This window comes from Pogoniulus pusillus, chromosome 7 (assembly GCF_015220805.1).
Source record: "Pogoniulus pusillus isolate bPogPus1 chromosome 7, bPogPus1.pri, whole genome shotgun sequence".
In the NCBI taxonomy this organism is placed as follows: Eukaryota; Metazoa; Chordata; class Aves; order Piciformes; family Lybiidae; genus Pogoniulus; species Pogoniulus pusillus.
In genome coordinates this window covers 37,570,530-37,594,746 of record NC_087270.1, presented here as the reverse complement: position 1 = coordinate 37,594,746, position 24,217 = coordinate 37,570,530, and the positions used below count along the sequence as shown (strand labels likewise).

Genomic DNA, 24,217 nt, shown 5'->3' with positions numbered 1-24,217 from the left:
CAGAATGTCCTCATTTTTCCCTACAGCAAGGACATTGTTGGCTCCTGGTCAACCTGATGTCCACCAGCACCCTCAGGTCCTGTTCAGGTGAGGTCCTGTTCAGTTGGGCTGCCATTGCTATATGGGGCTTCACCTCCCAGAGGCAGAACTTGACACTTCTCCTTGTGGAACTTCATGATAATCCTCTCTGATCACTTCTCCATGGTGTCCTGGTTCCTCTAGCATTTCCACCACTCCCAGCCCTATGTCATCAGGAGCCTCCTTGCAGGTCCACACCAACCTGTGTGTGACTACATCCCCAGGTGCCTTAGTGCCAGGAGGTGTTGCGCAGTGCTGAGCAGGTTGGTGTCTGCATGCAGAGGGCTGGTGGCACCAGATGACAGCAAAGCTCCAGCTAGATCAGCATTGTGCCTTTCTGATGGAGGTAGAGGAGGGTGGAGGGATGCCTTCACCCCTATCACATGCATCCCAGGGGGAGAGAAGGGTAATAGAGGGACCCAATACCATGGAACCACCCAGATGCCTGATGCTCCCCACAGATGCACCCTTGGGCAGGGTGAAAGCTGCTTCTGAAGTGAACCACTTTCTCCACCCACCACTGCCAGGACAGATCTGATCTTTGCAGGCCTCAGGTTATTAGATTAGGTGGTGGCTCTGGCCTGGCTTTGGAAGGAGCTGATATTCTCCACTTAAAAACAAGAGAGCATCCCAAAGCTCTGCTAGTGGCTCCAGCCATGGAGGTGGCATGTCCTCATCTGTCCTGGTGCATCCTGGCCACCAGCAATGCCCAAATCCCCTTGGAGGTTTGAGTACAGATGTCCATGCACTGCCTGAGGTATGCCTTAGGTCTACTCTTCATGAATGTCATATCTGTACCTCAGTTTCCCCATGCTGCTCAGGACAGAGCATTCAACCCTGTCCCACCTGGGTCACACAGCAGGTACTTGGGATCATTGGATGCTGTGAGCAGCCTGCTCTAGGGTAGGGTGTCCCTGCCCATGGCAGGGGGTTGGAACTAGATGATCCTTGTGGTCCCTTCCAACCCTGCCTGTCTGTTGTACAGAGAAGAGGGAGGTCTCTAGCCCCAGCACAGGCTGTAGAGATGCTACTAGGGGCAGGAAAGGGTTGTTTCAGGGCACCTCCATGGGAAAAGCCACTGCAGGATTCCCTCCAGCCTTGGATGGTGGGATGGGAGAGGCTGGGGAGCTCTGAAATGCTCTGTCCTACCCAGTAGCCTGAGGTCAATCTCCCACTGAGCCCTGAGGGTGCTGCAGCAGCCCAAGATCCTTCTCCCACTGCGTCCACCTTAGGCTGCAACCCAAGGTCCTTGTCCTAAGGTGTGAGGATGCTGCAGCCATGGAAAAGCTTAAAGCTGAGCCACTTCTTTCCCCCTTTCTGCTATCCACGGGAACAGCCAGGAGAGGGTCAAACAAAGGCTTATGCTGAAGCAATTGCTACCCTTCCCCACTCCTGCAGAACAATAACATGGAGCCACAGAACAGGGAGGTTCCAGGATACCAGGACCCTTCACCCTCCTCACCCAGCACCAAAGGGAAGGAGCACAGCCGGTGCTGGGGTTCAAACCAACCATTTATTTCTCTCTCTACTACTCAGCAGTACAAATAGACTTTGGCATGAGAAGCAGAGAAAAAACCTTGCTGGGAGGGGGGGTGGGGGGACGACGACGAGGGGACAGGACACACACAGAGAACATGGATCCCTGTGGGTGCCTTAGGATGAGAAAGATGCAGAGAGTGAAAAGAAATTCCATGGATCCATCAGTGACTTTCCCCCTTTCCCAATAGATATTTATGGGTTTCTATAGATAGGATGATAGTGGCATTTATAATAAATATCCTCTCTGGTATCTAACAGTATGTACAAGTAGTCAAGTATCAGAAATACATTGGTTTTCTTCTCTTCAAAGGTGAGAAAAAACAAGCTGGCTGTCCTCAGAGTCCCCCTGGTTCCCCTCCCAGGGCTCAAGCAGTCCCCCAGTGTCCCCCCACTGGCCTGTGTTTGGGTGCTGACAGAGGGGACTGTGCTCCTGGGCTGCTCCCTGTAGGGCTAAGGAGCTGCCCTTTGTGTGGAAAGAAGTTTTTGCCTCCTTCTTGCCAAGATGGGGTGCCCAGGAAATGACTCCTGGGATGTTCTGGTTCTTAGTCCCATGAATATTCACTGGTCTGGGCAAAATAGGATGTGGGTCAACATGAGACTGGTGCAACCTGGGAGCTGAAGAAGAAGAGTAAAAAACTCTTAGAATGCTCCTGGTTGTCCCCCCAAAAAGGGGAGTAGCTCACACGTTAGAGAGGATGGAGATGGAGGTTCCAGAACTGTCACGAGGGATGTTGGAGATGGGGGTCCCAGAGGTGCCACAGGGGTGGACAGAGGTGGGAGTCCCACAGTTGCTGCAAGAGAGGCTAGGGATGAGAGTCCCAGAACTGTCACACAAAGGAGGATGGAAATGGGGGTTAAGAGCTGCTGCTGCTGCCCACCCTGCCTCCCGTGGGTGGGTCTGGGCTTCCCACCGCCTCACCACCGGGACGATCCCCGGGGGGATGCCCAGGTTCGCTCACCTAAAAAGGGTTAAACCAACCCCACAGTGCTCTCAGAGGGCTGCCCAGCAAGTCGGAGAAGGCGTTTTGGGCAGCCTACGTGACTCACAGCTTGTTTTCTGGGCCGCAGGGGCAGGCTGCTGTGTGCAGTGGACGAAAAAGCTCTGTCTAAGCCCCTCTTAGCCTGATTTGTCCATTGATGCGTGCTTGCCTTCGCCACGGCATCCCTCACTGCCCGGGGACCTGTCTTCCCGCCGGGGCAGCCCAGGGCTGGAGGAGGTCAGGGAAGGAGGGGATGGGACCTTGCTGCTGCCTGCTGTTGGTGCTGGGAGCCCCAAGTCCTCCTCTTTTGGGGCCTCCAGTCCACACACCTCCAGCTTATGGCCACGCTCAGGCTGCTGTGGGGGCTACCATGGGGCAACAACGAAGCTACCAAAGAGCCGCCCCCAGCTTACTTGCACAGAGGTATGGCGGTAGGAGGTGCAGGCAAACCCTTTCCCCACCCCATCAGGTTAAAATGCTCTCTAGCTCTTCAAGTTTCACATTTTTGAGGAGTGGTTTGTTTTGGTTTGGTTTTTTTGTTTTTTGTTTGTTTGTTTTTTTTGCAAAATAGAATAAAAATTAACTTAAGTTAAAAGAAAATAAAACCCAAACCAGCAGATGCTTTCTCCCCGCTTCGGTGAGGACCAAAACAACCTCACCGCTGCTCCCGCATCCTCCTGGATGTCCTAACCTGCTGTCTCCCCGCCCTCCACAGCCAGTCCCCTGGGGTGGTTTCCTCCTGCCGTGACCAGGAGAGGTCCCTAGCCACGGGGCTGGCCCGTTGCAGGCGAGCGGCACTCGGGTGCTCAGCATCCTGCGTGTTGTCCTTGCCCGCGGGGCCAAGGTCGGGGGGCTAAGGGGAGGCAGGCGAGGATGGAGCGGGGTTACACGGAGCTGCGGCGCTTGGTGAGCCCCTGGAAAGCTGCCAGGCTGTGGAGCCCGGTGGAGACGGAGCTGATGGCCGAGCGGCGGGCGTTGCAGAAGCATTTGTTGGAAGGCGTCTGCAGACAGCGGCCGGGTGAGGAGTGACTCTGCTCCACGCAGGTATCCGAGGTGGAGAGGTCCCTGGGGATGATCATAGGGATGGAGTACTGCAGCTTCTCTCGGCTCTTGTACCACAAGCAGGAGCACATGGACTGGAAGTGGAGAACCTCGGCGTAGACGTTCCGAAAGCCCCCCCCGCCGCCTCCCGTGGCTGCCGGTACGGCCGAGGAGGTGTCGGCGGCGTGGACGCTGCTGGCCTGGCCGTTGCGGGTGAGCAGCGCCCGGTGCTCGGCGTCCCTCTTCTCGTCCTCGGCGTTCATGGTCATGAAGCGCAGCACCACCAGGTTGAGGAAAGCGCCGATGACAGTCAGCCCCGTCAGGATGTAGACGAAGCTGAAGGCCACGTACTGCGGCTTGTTCTGGAGAGCTTCGTCCTTCTGCAGGGCCACGTAGTCCCCGAAGCCGATGGTGGTGAGAGTGATGAAGCAGTAGTAGTAGGCGTGGAAGAAGCTCCAGTGCTCGTAGTAGGAGAAGGCTGCTGCCCCGATGCAGAGGGTGCTGATGCAGGAGAAGAACCCAATGGTGACCATGTTGGCCATGGAGACCTCCGCCCGCCTCATGCCAAGGCACTTCTTGATGCGGTGGAGGAGGTACTTGACGAAGGTATTGATCCTCTCCCCCAAGCTCTGGAACATGACGAGAGTGAGGGGGATCCCCAGCAAGGCGTACACCATGCAGAAGACCTTCCCCCCGTCTGTGCTGGGGGCTGCATGGCCGTAACCTGGGAAGCAAAGGCACAGAGCGGGATCAGCTTGGTGGCCTGAGAGGGGTCCACCTCAAACCCCTCCCTCAGCAGTGGTGGCTGGGGAGAGGCCTTGAGCACAGCCCTACGAGGAGAGGCTGAGGGAGCTGGGATTGGTTAGCCTGGAGAAGAGGAGGCTCAGGGGAGACCTCATTGCTGTCTACAACTACCTGAGGGGTGGTTGTGGCCAGGAGGAGGTTGCTCTCTTCTCTCAGGTGGCCAGCACCAGAACGAGAGGACACAGCCTCAGGCTGTGCCAGGGGAAATTTAGGCTGGAGGTGAGGAGAAAGTTCTTCCCTGAGAGAGTCATTGGACACTGGAATGGGCTGCCCGGGGAGGTGGTGGAGTCGCCGTCCCTGGGGCTGTTCAAGGCAGGATTGGACATGGCACTTGGTGCCATGGTCTGGCCTTGAGCTCTGTGGTAAAGGGTTGGACTTGATGATCTGTGAGGTCTCTTCCAACCTTGGTGATACTGTGATACTGTGATACTGCTCTCACCCTCACCTCCAGCCACAAAGACTGACCATGGGCAGCCTAAGGGGGAGGGGGGGGACAATGGAGTCTCCAAATGAAAACTAAGAGGAGGGAGTTGGAAAAGGGGGAAAGCTCTCAGCTCGTGGGGAAACAGAGCTGGGGGGGCTGGTGCAGGTGCTGCACTTCTGGGTTGGGAAAGGGAGGGGATGCTTGGAAGGACCCTGGCTGAGGTGGGTGTCAATAGAACAAGGGGGCACAGTCTCAGGTTGTGCCAGGGAAGGTCTAGGCTGGATGTTAGGAGGAAGTTGGTGTCAGAGAGAGTGATTGGCATTGGAATGGGCTGCCCAGGGAGGTGGTGGAGGCACCGTCCTTGGAGGTGTTGAAGCCAAGCCTGGCTGAGGCACTTAGTGCCATGGTCTGATTGACTGGCCAGGGCTGGGTGCTAGGTTGGACTGGATGATCTTGGAGGTCTCTTCCAACCTGCTTGATTCTATGATTCTATGATTCTATGTTTCCTAGCCTTGGGAGTTTGGAAATTGGAGATGGCTCTCCCTTCAACAGCCATCCCAGGATGGCCCATCTCCAAGCAGATCCGTGGAGAAGATCAGCAGATAGGGAAAACAGAGATTTTTAAGTGCTCAGGGGACAACAGCTCAGTCTTAGCTGTCATCTCAGCCCCATGCTCCCATGTCCCCATGTCCCTGTGCCTCACTGCCCACTCCCGCAGGCAGCCCCAGAGGGGCTCCATCTGGGCTTCATTTAATCTCCTGCCCACACAACCCCCCTCAGACAGGACTGATTGTGCCTCAGTGCTGGTGGATTATTTGTCCCTTATGGATCCCGGGTGCCTGCAGCCAGGCAGAAGGAGGGAGCCAGTGGGATGGGAGTGTGCCCAGCTGGGGTGCCTGAAGAGCTGCAGAACACACTCACCTCTCTCTCTCTCTCTCTTTCTCAACTCTCACTTCTAGGTACCAGCTCCTCCCTTTTCCCTTTTCCCTTTTCCCTTTTCCCTTTCCCTTTCCCTTTTCCCTTTTCCCTTTTCCCTTTCCCTTTCCCTTTCCCTTTCCCTTTCCCTTTCCCTTTCCCTTTCCCTTTCCCTTTCCCTTTCCTTCTCCCTCTCCCTTTCCCTTTCCTTTTCCCTTCCCCTTTCCTTTTCCTTTTTCCTTTCCCTTTCCTTTTCCCTTCCTCTTCCCTTTCCCTTTTCCTTTTCCTTTTCCCTTTCCCTCTCCCCTCTCCCTCTCCTTTTCACTTCCCCTCTCTCCCTCTCCCTTCCTCTTTTCCCCTCTCCCTTCCCCTTTTCCCCTTTCCTCTTTCCTCTTTCCTCTTTCCCCTTTCCTCTTTCCCCCTTTCCCCTTTCCCATTCCCTTTCCCTTTCCCTTTCCCTTTCCCTTTCCCTTTCCCTTTCCCTTTCCCTTTCCCCTTCCCTTTCTCTTTCCCTTTCCCTTCTCCCTCTCCCTCTCCCTCTCCTTCTTCCTCTCCCTCTTCTTTTCACCTCTCCCTCTCCCTTCCTCTTTTCCCCTCTCCCTTCCCCTTTTCCCCTTTTCCCTTTCCTCTTTCCCCCTTTCTCCTTTCCCCTTTCTGCTTACCATCACCACACACCCTGCAGAAGCAGCGGTCCAAGGGCTACCAAGAGCTTCAGCTCCAGTACCCAGAGCCAGCTGGCCAGGGCTAGGGGCAGCACAGACCTCTACAAGGACTATCCCAGCAAATTAAACTGGACTCAGAACCCACAGCCACATGATGCCATAGCAGCCCCTGAGCTGGTGGGAACAGTGGGTGAGAGCTTGTCTTGCTCTGGGGAATCCTGGCTGGACAGAGGCAGGTGGCAGCCCTCCCTGTCACCCTCCCTGTCATCCTTGATGGAGGCCAAGGATTCAGAGCAAGTTGAAAACAAGCTGGAAAGAGAGGCACTGGTATGAGCTGTCCCAGCTGCCAGCATCCCCAGCCTGGGCTGTGACCATGGGAGCTGGAGAACAGGACCAGAGAGCATCGCCAAAGGGCAGAGCTGCTCTCATCGGTGCCAGGTGCTGCCCTGCCCCTTCCCTCAGCGATGCAAAAGGGAACTGCCCCTTGCTGCCCTCTCCCTGCCTGCTGCTCTCTGCCACCTCCCCAACAGCTGGAGGGACATCGAGGCAATGCCAACACTACCCAGGCTCCACAGCAGAGCATTTCAGCCCAGAGCAGGCACCAAGCCCTCACCCTGCCCTTCATTTCCTGCCAGCACCCCCCCTCCCAAACCCCCCACATTTCCCTGTTCCTCTGCATCAGCCTGTCCAGGATGGATTTTTAGGGCGTGTTTGTAGGACACAAACTTCAAGCAGTGTGCATGGGCCCTGCTGCTGCTGAGCACCCTCCTGCCTGCCCTGCAGCCACACAGCCTCCCTCCCCCAGCTATATTTAGCTCCGTTTCCCAAGGGAAAGGAGTTTATGAGCTCTCGCAGCGTGTCCAAGCGTCCATCAATCTGCCAGCCCCCTCCTTTCCCCACCACAGCAGGCACAGCCACTGCCTGAGGCCGAGGGAAGGTTGCTGGGAGAAGGGATTCAGCATCCCTGCTCCTTTCCGTCGCCTGCCTCCCTCCTGCAACCTCCCCAAACCTCCCTTGCCGGGTGGGTTGCTCCTCGAAAGGCTGTCCCCAGCAGGATGCTGCCATGGGAGAGCAGGGGCAGGGTGTTCCAGGCTGTGGCTCAGGGTGCTGTGAGCAGGCTGTGTCCCCAGGGAGAAAAGATGACATGTCCCTGAGGAACGCAGCCGGCTCGTGTCCTTTTAGGGCTGCAGAGGAGCAGGGATGGATCTGGCCACGGCTGCAGAGAGCAGGTGCAGGTCTCGGCTGGCCTCTGGCCTGGAGCAGATCCCAGGCTGTCGGCAGAGATGGATGGGGAGGATTAGTGAGGCAGCTGCTGGGGATGGGAGAAGAGGTGGCGGTGGGGGAACTTTGCAGAGTAGAGGCTGGAGGGTGCAAAAGGTTGGGAAGGAAGCAAGAGGGATCATAGGAGGTGGCATTGGGTCCTGCAGGGGTATAGGAGGGGGTTTAGCCCCACCCCCCTCCCACCCAGGGAGGGATTGAGCCAGAGCAGGGGAGGTGGAGGAGTGAGGACAGGGGATGAAGGGAGCAGGACAGAGGACAGAGTGAGCCATGATATGGGATGGAGGGAGTCAGGATATGGGATGGAGGAGTAAAGACAGGGGATGGAGGGAGCCAGAGGAAAGAAATGAATGGGTTGGGTGGCTGTGTCCACCTCCAAAGGATGCCAGAGCCCTTCACCATGCTCTCTGGCCTGCTGCTGATGCTTCCACTGTCCATTGCAGGAGTGATGGGGGATGGAGGTGAGGGTTCAGGCATTCTGGCTCTTGGGATATCTACCAAAGCATTGACCATTCTGGGCCTCCCTAATGCTTTAGAGCAACCCCAGTTGCTGCCTCAGGCTGGGATGAAGACAATTCTGGTCCTTCCAAACTTGGGACAAACCCAGCCCTGGTCCTTCCAAGCCTGGGACAAACCCAGTTATGCCTCTTCCAAGCCTACTTTCACATGACCCCACAGAGCAGCTGCATCTGCAGACACTGGAGAATCTACACTCAGAGATGCTCCAAGGGTGTCACAGTGGAGGAAAAGCTTCATCCTCCAGAGATGCCATCCTGGCTCTTGGGATATCTACCAAAGCATTGACCATTCTGGGCCTCTCTAATGCTTTAGAGCAACCCCAGTTGCTGCCTCAGGCTGGGATGAAGACAATTCTGGTCCTTCCAAACCTGGCACAAACCCAGCTCTGGTCCTTCCAAGCCTGCTTTCACATGACCATGAAACCCCACAGGGCAGCTGCATCTGCAGACACTGGAGAATCCACACTCAGAGGTGTTCCAGGAACACCACAGTGGAGGAAAAGCTTCATCCTCCAGAGGTGTTATCCTGCCCATGGAGCCCACCTTCCTCAAGCAGACTCCACATTGTCTGTCATGATGGCAAACATGCAGCAACCTCGTGCTCCCAAAGCCCCTTTAGTGTTCAAAAGTGCCCCAAAGCATCCAGCTCAGAGGCCCTGAGTACCTGCCCCAAGCATCTCCTCCTCCTGGCCCTCAGGGAGATATCCTTGGATGTGCCTCAGACTCACAAATGACAGAATCCATGGAGTGGCAGGTTGGAAGGGACCCCAAGGATCATCTGGCCCAGCCTCTCTAGGTGGTAGTGTAGTTGAAATGAGACAGGCCAAGCACTCTGTCAAGCTTGTCCAGGGTAGGGGGATGCATGGCTTCTCCTGGGAGATGATCCCACTGTTCAGCTGCTCTTCTGCATTCCAGTTGGAATCTTTCAGGAGTTACTGGTGACTCTCAGGAGTAGCTGGTACCCTGGAGCTGTCAGAGGTGGGCATCCCTCAGAATACATCATGCCCTGGGGCAGTATCTTCCTTCTGTTGTCAGTCCTGCAGCCACTCTCCCTGCCCTACTGCTCCCAGTAAGGACCAGCATCCCACTCAGCATTTAATGGGCATCTCTTTCCCATTGTGCCCATTGGGTGATGGGAGCTCAGCCAAGGGACAAATGGTGCCTGGGCACTGCCAAGCTCTCCCCAGTGCAGCCCCATCTGCATCCAGCCTTGCCAGTTAGCCACTTGCCAGGCTGAGCCTGGGACCTGAGCTGTCCCCAAGCAGACCTGAGTGATGTATTTGGCACATGGGGTGCCCCTTGGCATTGCCTGGGAGGTGCCTAATCTTCTCCAGGCAACCAAACATTGAGACAGAGAGAGGCTGGGAAAGGCAGCATGTGGCAGTCTGCCTTGGCAAAGATGGGCCTGGTACCAAGGGGCACAGAGCTCTCTGTGCTGGCTGGGAACACACACACCTTGCAAGCCTCTATCCAGCCTGGGCTGTGGGAAGGGACTCATCCTGCTTAGAGGCATCTCCTGGGCAAGGCAGGGTGGAAACAAAGGGATGAGACCAGGGGATTGCTTAAGTTGGAAGGGAGCTTTAAGGGCAACAAGTCCAACCATTAACCCAGCAGGGCCAGGTCACCACTAAGCCATGTGCCACAGCACCACTGCTACACAGCCTTCAGCCCCTCCAGCGATGGGCACTCCACCACGGCTCTGGGCAGCCTGCTCCAGGCCTTCACAGCCCTTTCCAAGAAGAAACTCTTTCTCATATCCATTCCTTCCTTCCTAATTCCCTTCCTTCCTTCCTTCCTTTCCTTCCTTCCTTCCTTCCTTCCTTCCTTCCTTCCTTCCTTCCTTCCTTCCTTCCTTCCTTCCTTCCTTCCTTCCCTCCTTCCCTCCTTCCCTCCTTCCTTCCAATTCCTTCCTCTTTCTTTCTTTCTTTCTTTCTTTCTTTCTTTCTTTCTTTCTTTCTTTCTTTCTTTCTTTCTTTCTTTCTTTCTTTCTTTCTTTCTTTCTTTCTTTCTTTCTTTCTTTCTTTCTTTCTTTCTTTCTTTCTTTCTTTCTTTCTTTCTTTCTTTCTCTTTCCCTCTCTCCCTCTCTCCCTCTCTCCCTCTCTCCCTCTCTCCCTCTCTCTCTTCCTTCTTTCCTTCCAGACTTCTTCTGAATTCCTGATTCCTTAGGAATTCTTTCCTTCCCTCCCCCGGCCCCCCCCCAGACACCACACTGAGGTGATCCCCCCCCCATCTCCTCTGTCCCCCCCCTCTTCCCCTCATTACCAGGACCTCTTCCCCCTAGATCTATCCCATAGATCTGGGGAGGGGTCAGACCCAAGGGGTCTCACAGCCTCCCTATCCCTCCTGTGGCCACAAAGGGGTGCTGAGGAAGAGCTTCCTTCCTTCCTTCCTTCCTAATTCTCTTCTTTCCTTCCTTCCTTCCTTCCTTCCTTCCTTCCTTCCTTCCTTCCTTCCTTCCTTCCTTCCTTCCTTCCTTCCTTCCTTCCTTCCTTCCTTCCTTCCTTCCTTCCTTCCTTCCTCTTTCTTTCTTTCTTTCTTTCTTTCTTTCTTTCTTTCTTTCTTTCTTTCTTTCTTTCTTTCTTTCTTTCTTTCTCTCTTTCTTTCTCTCTTTCTTTCTCTCTTTCTTTCTCTCTTTCTTTCTCTCTTTCTCTCTTTCTCTCTTTCTCTCTTTCTCTCTTTCTCTCTCTCTTTCTCTCTTTCTCTCTCTCTCTCTCTCTCTCTTCCTCTCTCTCTTCCTCTCTCTCTTTCTCTCTTCCTTCCTTCCAGACTTCTTCTGAATTCCTGATTCCTTAGGAATTCTTCCCTTCCCTCCCCCTGCCCCCCTCAAACACCACACTGGGGTGATCCCCCCCATCTCCTCTGCCCCCCCCCACCCCGTGCTCCCCTCATTACCAGGACCTCTTCCCCCTAGATCTATCCCATAGGTCTGGGGAGGGATCAGTCCCAAGGGGTCTCACAGCCTCCCTGTGGCTGCAGTGGGGTGCTGAGGAAGAGCTCTGCACCCTCACTCCTTGCAAAGCACTGGAGTTTGGGAGGGTGCAGCCTGTATTGTCTCCCCCCCCCCCTCCACCCAAGGCAGGGGCTGGATCCATAGCAGGAGGGGGTCAGGATGGTGTCATGGAAAATCCCAGCGCCAGCCAAGGGCTCTGTTTGCGCCAAAACTGGCAATTTTTCCCTCAATCCTGGGGCTCTGCCAGGCCCCTTCCTGGCCCTCCCTCAACCTTCATCTATCCCTCTCCTACTCCTCCTGCAAAAGGGGGGTGCAGATGCCCCCACCCCACACCCCCTGCCCTTAGGGGCCCTGCAGCAGTAAGGGGGTAAAGAAGGACACCCTGGTGGCACAACTGGATGGCACCCAGTGCTCTGCACCAGTGCCTGGCACTGTGTACCAGCACTCAGTACCATGAACCAGTCCTGCTGGTGTTGGGGTTGAGGGACACTCCATAACCCCAAGAGATGACACAGACCTGGGGCTGGGGACATTCCACAGCCCCGAGGATGGCTGAACTCCAGAGCAGAGCCACTCTTTACGCCCAGCCAGGGAAAAGGGGCCTCCATGGGGAATAAAAAGTCATCTAAGGCCTTTCAGAGCAAACTCTGACAGCTCCTGCCCTCATTGGCTTGTCCCAGGATGTGGCACAAGCTCCAGCATCAGTCCCTGGGGAATCATGGCCTGATCTGGTCACTTCGTCACCTCCTCGTTGCTGAGCTAAAGCTCCTGAGCCCTTGATGGCCCTGCCTGCAAAGCTCCTTATGCCAGCAATGCTTCCTGCCCTGCTGCCCTTTCCCTGGGCAATCCTGCTGGTGTCTGGGTGCCAGGTACTGCTCCTTATGCACAGAAAGCAGGGTGGCTTGCCACTATTTTGGGGCTTAGGGCAGAGCAAAAGGCTGACAGAGGGGAAGGAACCTGCACCCGGCAGCATGCACTAGTGCTCAGCAGCACGTACCAGCACCCAGCACCAAGCACCAGTGCTCAGCAGCATGCACCAGCACCCAGCACCATGCACCAGTGCTCAGCAGCATGTACCAGCACCATGCACCAGTGCTCAGCAGCACGTACCAGCACCCAGCACCAAGCACCAGTGCTCAGCAGCACGTACCAGCACCATGCACCAGTGCTCAGCAGCATGTACCAGCACCCAGCAGCATGTACCAGCACCCAGCACCATGCACCAGTGCTCAGCAGCATGTACCAGCACCCAGCAGCACGTACCAGCACCCAGCACCATGCACCAGTGCTCAGCAGCATGTACCAGCACCCAGCAGCATGTACCAGCACCCAGCACCATGCACCAGTGCTCAGCAGCATGTACCAGCACCCAGCAGCACGTACCAGCACCCAGCACCATGCACCAGTGCTCAGCAGCATGTACCAGCACCATGCACCAGTGCTCAGCAGCACATACCAGCACCCAGCACCATGCACCAGTGCTGAGCAGCATGTACCAGCACCATGTACCAGTGCTCAGCAGCACGTACCAGCACCCAGCACCATGCACCAGTGCTCAGCAGCATGTACCAGCACCATGCACGGGTGCTCAGCAGCACATACCAACACCCAGCACCACGCACCAGTGCCCAGCACTGCACACCAATGCCCAGAACTGCATATCAGCATTGTACTCCAGTGCTCAGCACCATGGACTAACAGCACACACCAGGGCCCACCACTGGGCACCAGCACCCAGCACTGTATGCCAGTGCCTAGCACCATGCAGTAGCAACTTAGTGCCATGCACAAGAAACTATGGAGCAGTGCCCAGCACCACCATGCACCCTGCAGCAATGCCAAACGTTGTGTATGTGCACCATGCACCAGTGCTAAGCACTTTGGAGCAGTGCCCAGCACCACCATGCACCCTGCAGCAATGCCAAGTGTTGTGTATGTGCACCATGCACCAGTGCTAAGCACCTTGGAGCGGTGCCCAGCGCCATGTATCTGTGCCCAGCACCACCATGCACCCTGAAGCAACACCTAGGGCTGTGTACATGCACCATGCACCAGTGCTCAGCACCATGTAGCAGTGCCCAGCACCACCATGCACCCTGAAGCAACACCTAGGACTGCCTACATGCACCATGCACCAGTGCTCAGCACCATGTAGCAGTGCCCAGCACCACCATGCACCCTGAAGCAACACCTAGGGCTGCCTACATGCACCATGCACCAGTGCTCAGCACCATGTAGCAGTGCCCAGCACCACCATGCACCCTGAAGCAACACCTAGGGCTGCCTACATGCACCATGCACCAGTGCTCAGCACCATGTAGCAGTGCCAAGCACCACCATGCACCCTGAAGCAACATCTAGGGCTGCCTACATGCAACATGCACCAGTGCTCAGCACCATGTAGCAGTGCCCAGCACCACCATGCACCCTGAAGCAACATCTAGGGCTGTGTACATGCACTGTGCCAGCGCTCAGCACCATGTAGCAGTGCCCAGCACCACCATGCACCCTGAAGCAACACCTAGGGCTGCCTACATGCACCATGCACCAGTGCTCAGCACCATGTAGCAGTGCCCAGCACCACCATGCACCCTGAAGCAACACCTAGGGCTGCCTACATGCACCATGCACCAGTGCTCAGCACCATGGAGCAGTGCCAAGCACCACCATGCACCCTGAAGCAACACCTAGGGCTGCCTACATGCACCATGCACCAGTGCTCAGCACCATGGAGCAGTGCCCAGCACCACCATGCACCCTGAAGCAACATCTAGGGCTGTGTACATGCACTGTGCCAGCGCTCAGCACCATGTAGCAGTGCCCAGCACCACCATGCACCCTGAAGCAACATCTAGGGCTGTGTACATGCACTGTGCCAGCGCTCAGCACCATGTAGCAGTGCCCAGCACCACCACGCACCCTGCAGCAACGCCTAGAGCTGTGCACACGCACCAGTGCTCAGCACCACACAGCAGGGCTCAGCACTGTGCACCAGCACCCAGAGCCACTCGCAGTCCCAGCGAGCCCTTCCTGCCCCACGGATGCTCTCCTTCTCCCCGCCTCTGCAGGCAGGCAGGGTCAGTCCCTTGCCCTGTCTCAACACGTTCCCCTCTTACTCCTTCCCCTAACCACCACCCCCCCCGAGCCGTGATTTATCCAAGGTGGCAGTGCCGCCCGTAAATCCTGCACCAGGCTCACTTCAGCCCGAGAGTTGCCTGATAAATATTTAAGCCGGCTCATAAATCACAGAGCCAGCAGAGCAGGGGCTCTCCCACGGCTCCAGCCTCCTGCCACTAGACCTGGCAGCATCAGGTCTGAGCAACCAGCTCTGGGGCTTGAAAATCAGGGCGGGGAAAATCCAAACACAAAGCAAACCTTTTCTTTTTCAGCCTTATCCAGGGTGATGAACTCTCTGCCTCTCCTCAGAGCATCTCTGCCCCGGCACATTCTGTTTATGCCTTGCTCTGAGTCAGGCTTTGCTGGGGAGTTTAATGAGGCATCAGCTGGGAGAGGGCAGGCTGGGGAGGGGAGGAGGGGAGAAGCTGGGGCAGGAGGGAGCAGGTATTAATTGCTGTAATTGCTCCAGGATGGAGAGGAGCAGGGAATTTGTAGCTTGGGGAGGATAGAATTTATAGCTTGGAGGAAGGGGAGGATGAGGTAGGAGCAGAATGAGGAGAGGGAAGTTTGTGGAGGGGCAATGCTCCTGCAGGTGGGGCCAAGCTTCTGGTTTGGAGGGTTCTCTGTGGAGTGGGCTGCAATTGGAGCCCTAAATAGCTGCTGGGAAGGGACTGAAGCTAGCCCTGGCCCACATATATCATCACCCCATTCACCCTCTTCATGCTAATTCCATGCTATTAGGACAAGTGGTGGAGGTGTGTGTGCCCTCATTAGGTTTCAGAGTGAGCCACAGGCAGAAGGTGGCCTGATGTCAACGTCTGGACTGAGAAAGAGGGAAGAAGAAGAGGAATGAGAGGGGAGAAGCCCTGGACAGAGTGGTACAAGTTTTCCCTCTGGCATGTTAACTCTGAAACCTAATACAGGCACATTCATAGGTGCCAGCACTAATTTCCACTGCTATCCTTTGTAGCAGGCATGGTGACTGCAGGGTGGGAACAAAAATGTCCAGAGGGGCTGGAGGGAGCAGATGCCTCATTCCTTGGTCTTCCATTTCCCATGGCCAGCCCCACTAAAGCCCCAAAACTGCTTCAATATCCTCCTGGTCCCAGCAGGACTCCTGATTCCTGTTCCTTCCCTGAGACATTTCTCCTCCAAGGAGACCTGAGAGTCCTTCCCCTCTCACCAGTGCCAGTGCTGGTACTGGGAGGATTGTGCTAGAAACACTGGCAGCCAAAATAACTGGGAGTGTATGTGCTGGGGTAACCCCAGGCCCTTCTTAGAATCATAAAATCATGGAGTCAACTAGGTTGGAAGAGAGCTCCAAGCTCAGTCACTCCAACCTAGCACCCAGCCCTGGCCAAGCAACCAGACCATGGCACTAAGTGCCTCAGCCAGGCTTGGCTTCAACACCTCCAGGCACAGAGACTCCACCACCTCCCTGGGCAGCCCATTCCAATGCCAATCACTCTCTCTGACAACAACTTCCTAACAACATCCAGCCTAGACCTCCCCTGACACAACTTGAGACTGAGTCCCCTTCTTCTGTTGCTGCTTGCCTGGCAGAAGGAAGAATTTATTCCCAGGCCAAGTCCACAGGTATGAGCAGGGAATCTCAGAATCCCAGCATGATGGAGGTTGGAAGTGACCTCAGGAGGTCATCTAGTCCACCCCACCCTCTTTAAGCACAGTGACAGGAGGCTGCCCAGGATTGTCTTTATTCAGGTTTGCAATTTCTCCAGAGAAGGAGACTCACTCCACAAGTTCTCTGGGCATCATGGTCCAGGGTTCCAGCATGGCCCAGGGTTCCAGCATGGCCCAGGGTTCCAGCATGGTCCAAGGTTCCAGCATGGCCCAGGGTTCCAGCATGGCCCAGGGTTCCAGCATGGTCCAAGGTTCCAGCATGGTCCAAGGTTCCAGCATGGCCCAGGGTTCCAGCATGGCCCAGGGTTCCAGCATGGTCCAAGGTTCCAGCATGGCCCAGGGTTCCAGCATGGCCCAGGGTTCCAGCACTCTCACAGGGAAAAAAAAGTTTTTCCTCATCTTCAGCTAGAACTTCCTGAGTTCCAGTTTGTGCCCACTGCCCCTTGCTGTGTTGCTGGGCACCACTGAAAAGAGTCTGCCCCCACCCTCTTGCTGCCTGCCTTTTAGCTGTTGGCCTGCATTGATTAGATTCCCCTCTCAGGCTGCTCTTCTCCAGGCTAAACAGCCCCAGGTCTCTCAGCTTTCATAGAATCATGAATCACAGAATCAAGCAGGTTGGAAGAGACCTCTGAGCTCAGCCACTCCAACCTAGCACCCAGCCCTGCCCAAGCAACCAGACCATGGCACTAAGTGCCTCAGCCAGGCTTGGCTTCAACACCTCCAGGCACAGCAACTCCACCACCTCCCTGGGCAGCCCATTCCAATGCCAATCACTCTCTCTGCCAACAACTTCCCTTCTTGCAGAGGTGCTGCAGTCCTCTCAGCATCTTCATTGACTCTGCTGTACTCTCTCCAGTAGTCTTTGTCTCTCTTAAACAGGGCAGACCAGAACTGGATGTAGCACTCCAGATGTGACCTCGCTAGGGCAGAGTAGAGGGCAAGGAGAACCACACACCCTATCCCTCTCTCCTTGTCCTGCTGGTCACACTCTTCTCCATGCACTTCAAGAGACAGTTGGCTTTTTTGGCTGCAAAGGAACACTGCTCCCTCACGGGAAACTTGTCCCCCAGCACTCCCAGGTCCTTCTCTGCAGAGCTGCTTTCCAGCAGGTCAGCCTCTAACCTGTCCTGGTGCAGGAGGTTATCCCTCCCTAGGGGCAGAACCTTACACTTGCCTTTGTTGAACTTCATGAGGTTCCCCTCCACACAACTCCCCAGCCTGTCCAGGTCTCACTGAAAGCTTGGTGGGGACCTGGTCTTCTAGCCCAGGCAGGAAGCCTGCTCCCTCGATAAACAAGTGGGAAGGGAGGAGGGCTGTGACAGATGGTGGCATTTGTCACCTGCCTCAGCCCACATGGCCACTTGCCTCTCACAGTGAGGTGATGGGAGAGGGCGGGGGGGGGGAGGATGTGTTTTTTGGGAGCGATCCAGAGAGCCATCACAGTCGGCCCTGGATGCTTCTGGTGCAGGGCCAGGAAGAAATAAAGTAACTTGGAATGGAAGAAAAACTTTCCAAGTGGGAATCCATCACTCTCCCAGCTTTTCCTTCTACCCACTTTGCACTGGAATCTCGACTGGCACAGGAGCCTTGGCATAGGGATTGCATCCTGAGCCCAGCGTGGAGCTTGGCATCCAAAGCTCCATCGACAAGAGGCCAGTTCAAACTCCAGCCTTCAAAACCATCCCACTTGGATAAAAAGGATAATTCTGTGCATGTTTGTGTTCCTGCTTCTTCCCATTACACTTCTCTTGAGCACCACAGAGAGGCTGAAGCTGCTGGAAGAGAAGTGCTTGGTGCCTGCAGACCACTAAAGCCTAATAATCTGGAGACATCCTTTCTGCATGTCTCTGCTATGGCTGGACACATAATTTTTTTGGGTGTTATCACCCCAGTCCCTCCCTGAGGTCCAACATCAAACCCCAGAAGGAAGATTTAAAGGTTTCAGCACTGGGTGCAGCTGATAAAGTGGTTTACCAGGGTGTCACACCTGGCTCAGGGGTCAACAATACTACCTCCATCCCCTCCATCTCTGGCTCCATGCAGAGCAGGGGACATGAGTGTCATAAAGGTGTCAAGACAGGGGACCTGGGTGTTTCAGATCAGGCAAGACAGGGGGGCTGGATGTCCTGGGAGTGGCAGGATAAAGGATCTGTGTATCCAAGAGGTGGCAGGACAGAGGATCTGGGGTGGCAGGGGAAGCAGGACATGGACCCTGATGCCTGCCTGCAGCCCACTGCTGAGCTGTGGTGCCTTGGACAGTGTCCACACTGGTCTGGCTTTGTTTTCCTGCTCCATCACTGCAGCATCCTTTGTGTGGGCTGGTGAGACACTGCTCACTCCTGCTTGCTCCTGCTCGCTTCCCGCTAGCCTCCCGTTTGCTCCTCTCCCCAGCCCCCCACGCACCCACTTGCCCGCTCCTCCTCCCTTTCACGTCAAACATAAGCTGCTTGTCTTCACTTTCAAAGCTTTTCCCAGCTGCTCCTGCCAGCAGGGAGAGGCCTGACCTTGCCTCTGCTCAGCTCGTGGCTGCTCTGGCACCCGTTTCTCAGTCCTGAAAGCCAACAGCCACTCTAACATCAACATCTCAGCCCTGAGAGCAAACAGCCACCCCAACATCAACATCATAGTCCTGACAGCCAACAGCCACCCCAACATCATCATCTCAATCCTGACAGCCAACAGCCACCCCAACATCATCATCTCAGTCCTGACAGCCAACAGCCACCCCAACATCATCATCTCAGTCCTGACAGCCAACAGCTACCCCAACATCATCATCTCAGTCCTGACAGTCAACAGCCACCCCAACACCAACACCTCAGTCCTGACAGCCAACAGCCACCCCAACATCATCATCTCAGTCCTGACAGTCAACAGCCACCCCAACACCAACACCTCAGTCCTGACAGCCAACAGCCACCCCAACATCATCATCTCAGTCCTGACAGCCAACAGCCACCCCAACATCATCATCTCAGTCCTGACAGCCAACAGCCACCCCAACATCAACATCATAGTCCTGACAGCCAACAGCCACCCCAACATCATCATCTCAGCCCTGACAGCCAACAGCCACCCCAACACCAACATCTCAGCCCTGACAGCCAACAGCCACCCCAACAACAACATCTCAGCCCTGAGAGCAAACAGCCACCCCAACATCAACATCTCAGTCCTGACAGCCAACAGCCACCCCAACACCAATATCTCATCCCTGAGAGCCAGTAGCCACATCAACACCTCAGCCCTGACAGCAAACAGCCACCCCAACACCAACAGCTCATCCCCAGGAATTAACAGTCACCCTAAAACTTGCATCTGGGCCATGTGAACCAAGAGCCATCTCCATCACCTGTGTCTCAGCTCCAGGAAACAAGAAACACCCCAACAACTGTGTCTTGGCCCCAAAAATCAATGACAATGCCAGTACTCACATCTTAGTTCCTGGTACCAATAGCTGCCCCAACACCCACATCTCAAACCTGGTGCTGCACCAGCCCTTCTATATCTTCTGCATCTCCCCAGGACCATGGTACCCACGGGGAAGCTGGGCACGACCAGGCCAGCCATGTGCCACCCCAGCCCAGCCATTTGCAGTCCCCTGGCCATCCAGGCCCTCATGGTATGCTGAAGATGGGACAGTCTGGGGACATGGGTCACCCCAGGCAAGCTCCATCAAGGGGATCTGAAGGATGGACAGCAAACATGTACCCAGGGGAACAGAAACCAGCAGTCTGGAACCTGGGGGAAACAATGCTGCAGCTACCATCACCCCCAGACCTCCCTGCTCCTGCAGCCCCTCTCCCACAGTGGGTGGCAGCAGGGCAAGGTGGCGATACCACCCTGTGTACCAGGGCGCAGCGCTGAGATCCATCCCTGTGTTCCCTCGCTCTGGACTAGGAGTCCCCCCGGGTTCTCACCAGGAGATCTATCTTGAGGCAACCTTGTCCCCAGGGGACCTTCTTTCTCCTTCTCCTCCAGGCAAGGGTTCATCTGAGGAAAACTGCCTGTCCCACAGTCCCACCACGACCCCTCCAGAACATCCACTGCCCCTCTCGTGCTGCCGCGCCCTGCATCCCCCGGGAGACTCCTTGTAGGGTTGGAAAGGAGGTCCCAGCTCAGACGCCCCCCACTCCGGCGAGGAGCCCCGGGGTCCGTGCCGGGGGGAAGGGTGTGTGTGTGTCTCAGTGCTGGTGGATGTGCTAACGGGGAGCCCAGAGGCTGAAAGAATGGGAGCGGGGGGAGGGGGGTCTACCTCGAGAGGAGGGAGACTAGAGGCCACGGGGATGGGCAGGTCGCTGTCCCCGGGGAGCCCGGGGGATCCACGATTTGGTGGTGGTCAGGCGAAGGCTCTGGGTCCGGGGAGCGGGACAAGCCCTGACGCCACGGGGATGGGAGGGAGATTCCCGGTGGTGGGGCAGCCGAACAGGAGGGTCACCCCTATACCCAGGGGACGGGCGACGGATTCCCGACAGCGAAGGGGACGGGTCACCCCAACAGCACAGAGATGGGAGGGTGGTTCCCGGTGGCGGAGGAGCCGCACGGTTTGGGGGATTCCCTGTAGCGGAGAAGCAGGGCAGGAGCATCGCCCCGCTACCGGGCTGGCCGGCGGGGGGCTGCAGCAGGCAGAGGAGTCGGGCAGGCGGCTCACCCCGACGCCACGGTGACGAGCGGGGAGTTCCCGGTGGCGGAGGAGCTGGGTCACCCCGATAGGACGCGGACGGGTGGCGGAGGAGCCGTGCGGAGGAGTCGCCCCTGTACCACGGCAATGGGCGCACGGGAAAGGTCCGTACGGGGCGTCCCCGGGGCCGGTAAGCCGCGGTCGGGAAGAGCCTCGGGATGACACCGCGAAGCGCAGGGGCAGGGGGAAGCGGTACCTATGGTAGTGATGACGGTGATGGCGAAGTAAAAAGAACCGGCGAATTTCCACTGGACGCCGGCCTTGTGCGGCTTGAGCTTGAGGACGACCCACTCGAGCTCCCGGTAGCTCTCGGCGCTGAGGTTGTATTTGCTCTTCAGCTCCTGGCTCTTCGCTTCCAGCCGCCGCCGTTCCGCCGTCTCCTCCTCCGACTCCAGCGCGTCGAAGACGGCGGCTCCCACCAGCAGGTAGGTGAAGGTGCACATGATCAGCGCCAGCGTTCGCACGTTCTGCCGCTTCATGGTGCGGCGGCGGCGGCGGCAGGCGGAGGCGGCGGTGGCGGCGGCGGCGGGGCCGTCTGGGGCATGGCGGCGGCGGCGGGCCCGGCCCGGCTCGGCACGGCTCGGCGCGGCTCGGCTCGGCGGCGGAGGGAGCGGGGAGGGCGGTGGGAGGGGACGGGGTGTGTGTGGGGGGGGGTGTGAGGGGGGGGCGGAGCTGTCCTTCAGCACCACCGCCCCGCACCGGCACCGCCCGCACCCGCACCCGCACCGCCGCGGCACCCGCACCGCGCCCGCACCCCTGCCCCTGCCGCGCCCACACCGCAGCCACGCTGGGACCAACATCGGGACCCGCCTTGGCACCCGGGCTGGGACCCGCACTTGCCGGCACCTGCACCGGGACCGGAACTCCTGCCTACCGGCACCCACGCTGGGACCGGACCCAGGACCCGCACCCGCAGTGGCACTGGAACCCGCATCCACACGGGTAGCAGTACCGGCACCCACAGCAGCCGCGGGAGTCAGATCCACACCTTCACTGGAACTGGCACTTGGCATCCGCACGTACAATCACTCACACTTCTGCTTCACTGGCACCGGGACTGGCATCCACACGGGTAGCAGTACCGGGACCCACAGCAGCCTCGGGAGTCAGACCCACGCCTTCACTGGAACTGGCACTTGCACCCACACGTCTGCTTTGCTGGCACCGGGACTGGGATCCACCTTGGCACCTGCACTCAAACTTACCGTGCCCCACAATAGCCTGGCACCAGAAGCTGTATTCACACCCTCACCCGTACTAGCACACACAGTGGTACAGGGACTGGTACCTGCACTGGTACCACGACCCACAGCTGTACCTGTACCAGGATGTGAACTCTGGTGCAGGGAGCTGCACTGGTACCACGACCCACAGCTGTACCCATACCAGGATGTGAACTCTGGTGCAGGGAGCTGCAATGGTACCACGACCCACAGCTGTACCTGTACCAGGATGTGAACTCTGGTGCAGGGAGCTGCACTGGTACCACGACCCACAGCTGTACCCGTACCAGGATGTGAACACTGTGCAGGGAGCTGCACTGGTACCACGACCCACAGCTGTACCTGTACCAGGATGTGAACTCTGGTGCAGGGAGCTGCACTGGTCCCACGACCCACAGCTGTACCTGTACCAGGATGTGAACTCTGGTGCAGGGAGCTGCACTGGTACCACGACCCACAGCTGTACCCATACCAGGATGTGAACTCTGGTGCAGGGAGCTGCAATGGTACCACGACCCACAGCTGTACCTGTACCAGGATGTGAACTCTGGTGCAGGGAGCTGCACTGGTGCCACGACCCACAGCTGTACCCATACCAGGATGTGAACTCTGGTGCAGGGAGCTGCAATGGTACCACGACCCACAGCTGTACCCGTACCAGGATGTGAACTCTGGTGCAGGGAGCTGCACTGGTGCCACGACCCACAGCTGTACCTGTACCAGGATATGAACACTGTGCAGGGAGCTGCACCCACACTGGTGCTGCCACACAGATGTGTCCATGCTCAGGCACACATGAACACACCCATGTGAATTGCCTGGGCCATCCTTATGCACACACTCATCTGTAAATCTCAGATTCTCACCGTGGTGGGGGTTGGAAGAGATCTCTAGAGACCATCCAGTCCAGCCCCCCTGGAAAAGCAGGGTCACCCAGAGCAGGTCACCCAGGATCACAATGTCTGGGAGAGTTTGGAATCTCTTCAGGGAAGGAGACTCCACAACCTCTCTGGGCAGCCTGGTCCAGGCCTCTGGCACCCTCACAGGAAAGATTTTCCTCCTGTTCAGATGGAACCTCCTGGGTTCCAGTTTGTGCCCATTGCCTCTTGTCCTGTTGCTGGGTGCCACTGAAAAGAGTCTGGTCCCATTCTTCTGCCACCCACCCTTTAGCTATCGGTCAGCATCGAGAAGATTCCCATTGGTGATCCCATGCCCATGTCACTCTCACCCAAACCCATCCCTGTTTGCAAAAGCATCTGTGTACAGGGAAAGACCTCATCCTGACATGCCCTGAGCAAGAGGTGGAGGCTGCACAGTCCAAACCAGTGAGATTAGGGCTGCTCCTGCTGCCAAGGATACACCTGGCAGGCCAGGGTTACCTGGCATTGCAGTGTGCTTGTGGGGCAGCATTTCCTGCTGTGTCTCATGTACCTACTGAGCAAAGCATGTGAGAGAGTGCTTGAAGATGACACCAAGGTGAGTGATGTGATTGACACACCTTAGGGACAGGGCATGCTCAGAGGGACCTGGGACAAGATGGAGAAATGGGACTCTGTGAACCTCCTGAGGCTCAACAAAGCCCAGTGCAGAATGCCCTGCACCTGAGTCAGGACAACAGCCAGGTGGGGTTGGCCTCTTCTGCCAGGCAAGCAGCAACAGCAGAAGGGGACAGAGTGTCAAGTTGTGCCAGGGGAGGTCTAGGCTGGATGTTAGGAGGAAGTTGTTGTCAGAGAGAGTGATTGGCATTGGAATGGGCTGCCCAGGGAGGTGGTGGAGTCACCATCCCTGGAGGTGTTGAAGCCAAGCCTGGCTGAGGCACTTAGTGCCATGGTCTGGTTGCTTGGGCAGGGCTGGGTGCTAGATTGGACTGGCTGAGCTTGGAGGTCTCTTCCAACCTGCTTGATTCTGTGATTGTAATAGAAGCAGGAATAGATCTTGCCCTCTGGAAACAGGAATGATCTTGGCCTGCCCATGTGGCCTTGGGACACATTTTGTCAGCTGTTGGCACTTGAAATGAAGAATGATTGCTGTTTGCACTTGTGCTGGCACCTCAAGCGAGATGCCAGCCAGCAGTGACGTGTGCCCCCGCAGCGGGACACCCAGGTCCCTCCGGTCCCCAGGGATTCACCTACAGCAGCATCACTGCAGGGAACCTTGCCTCATGCCCCTGGCTCTGCCCTGATGTCCAGATGCAGGAGCCAGGGGATAAATCCTGCCCAGCAGCGTTTGAAGATGCCAAAAGTACTCACAGGAAAGTGACTTATTTAATGTCACAGTCTCTGACGCACAGGGCACGGGGAGGGAGGATTCTCCATGGTCACACTGCATTAATTCTCAGTGGCAGCTTCCCAGGGGACAGGAGGTGA

The 24,217-nt window shown here is 56.8% G+C and overlaps 1 protein-coding gene across 1 annotated transcript; it reads right to left on the bottom strand.

The window, feature by feature from the left end:
• Window positions 1-1,572: 1,572 nt before the first annotated feature.
• On the bottom strand, window positions 1,573-21,169 carry KCNK3 (potassium two pore domain channel subfamily K member 3). The gene is made up of 2 exons (XM_064146572.1): window positions 20,825-21,169; window positions 1,573-4,362 (listed from the first exon to the last, which is right to left on the bottom strand). Exons 1-2 carry the CDS (start codon window positions 21,105-21,107, stop codon window positions 3,482-3,484), a joined length of 1,164 nt encoding a protein of 387 aa, XP_064002642.1. The 5' UTR covers window positions 21,108-21,169; the 3' UTR covers window positions 1,573-3,481.
• Between the last annotated feature and the right edge of the window lie 3,048 nt (window positions 21,170-24,217).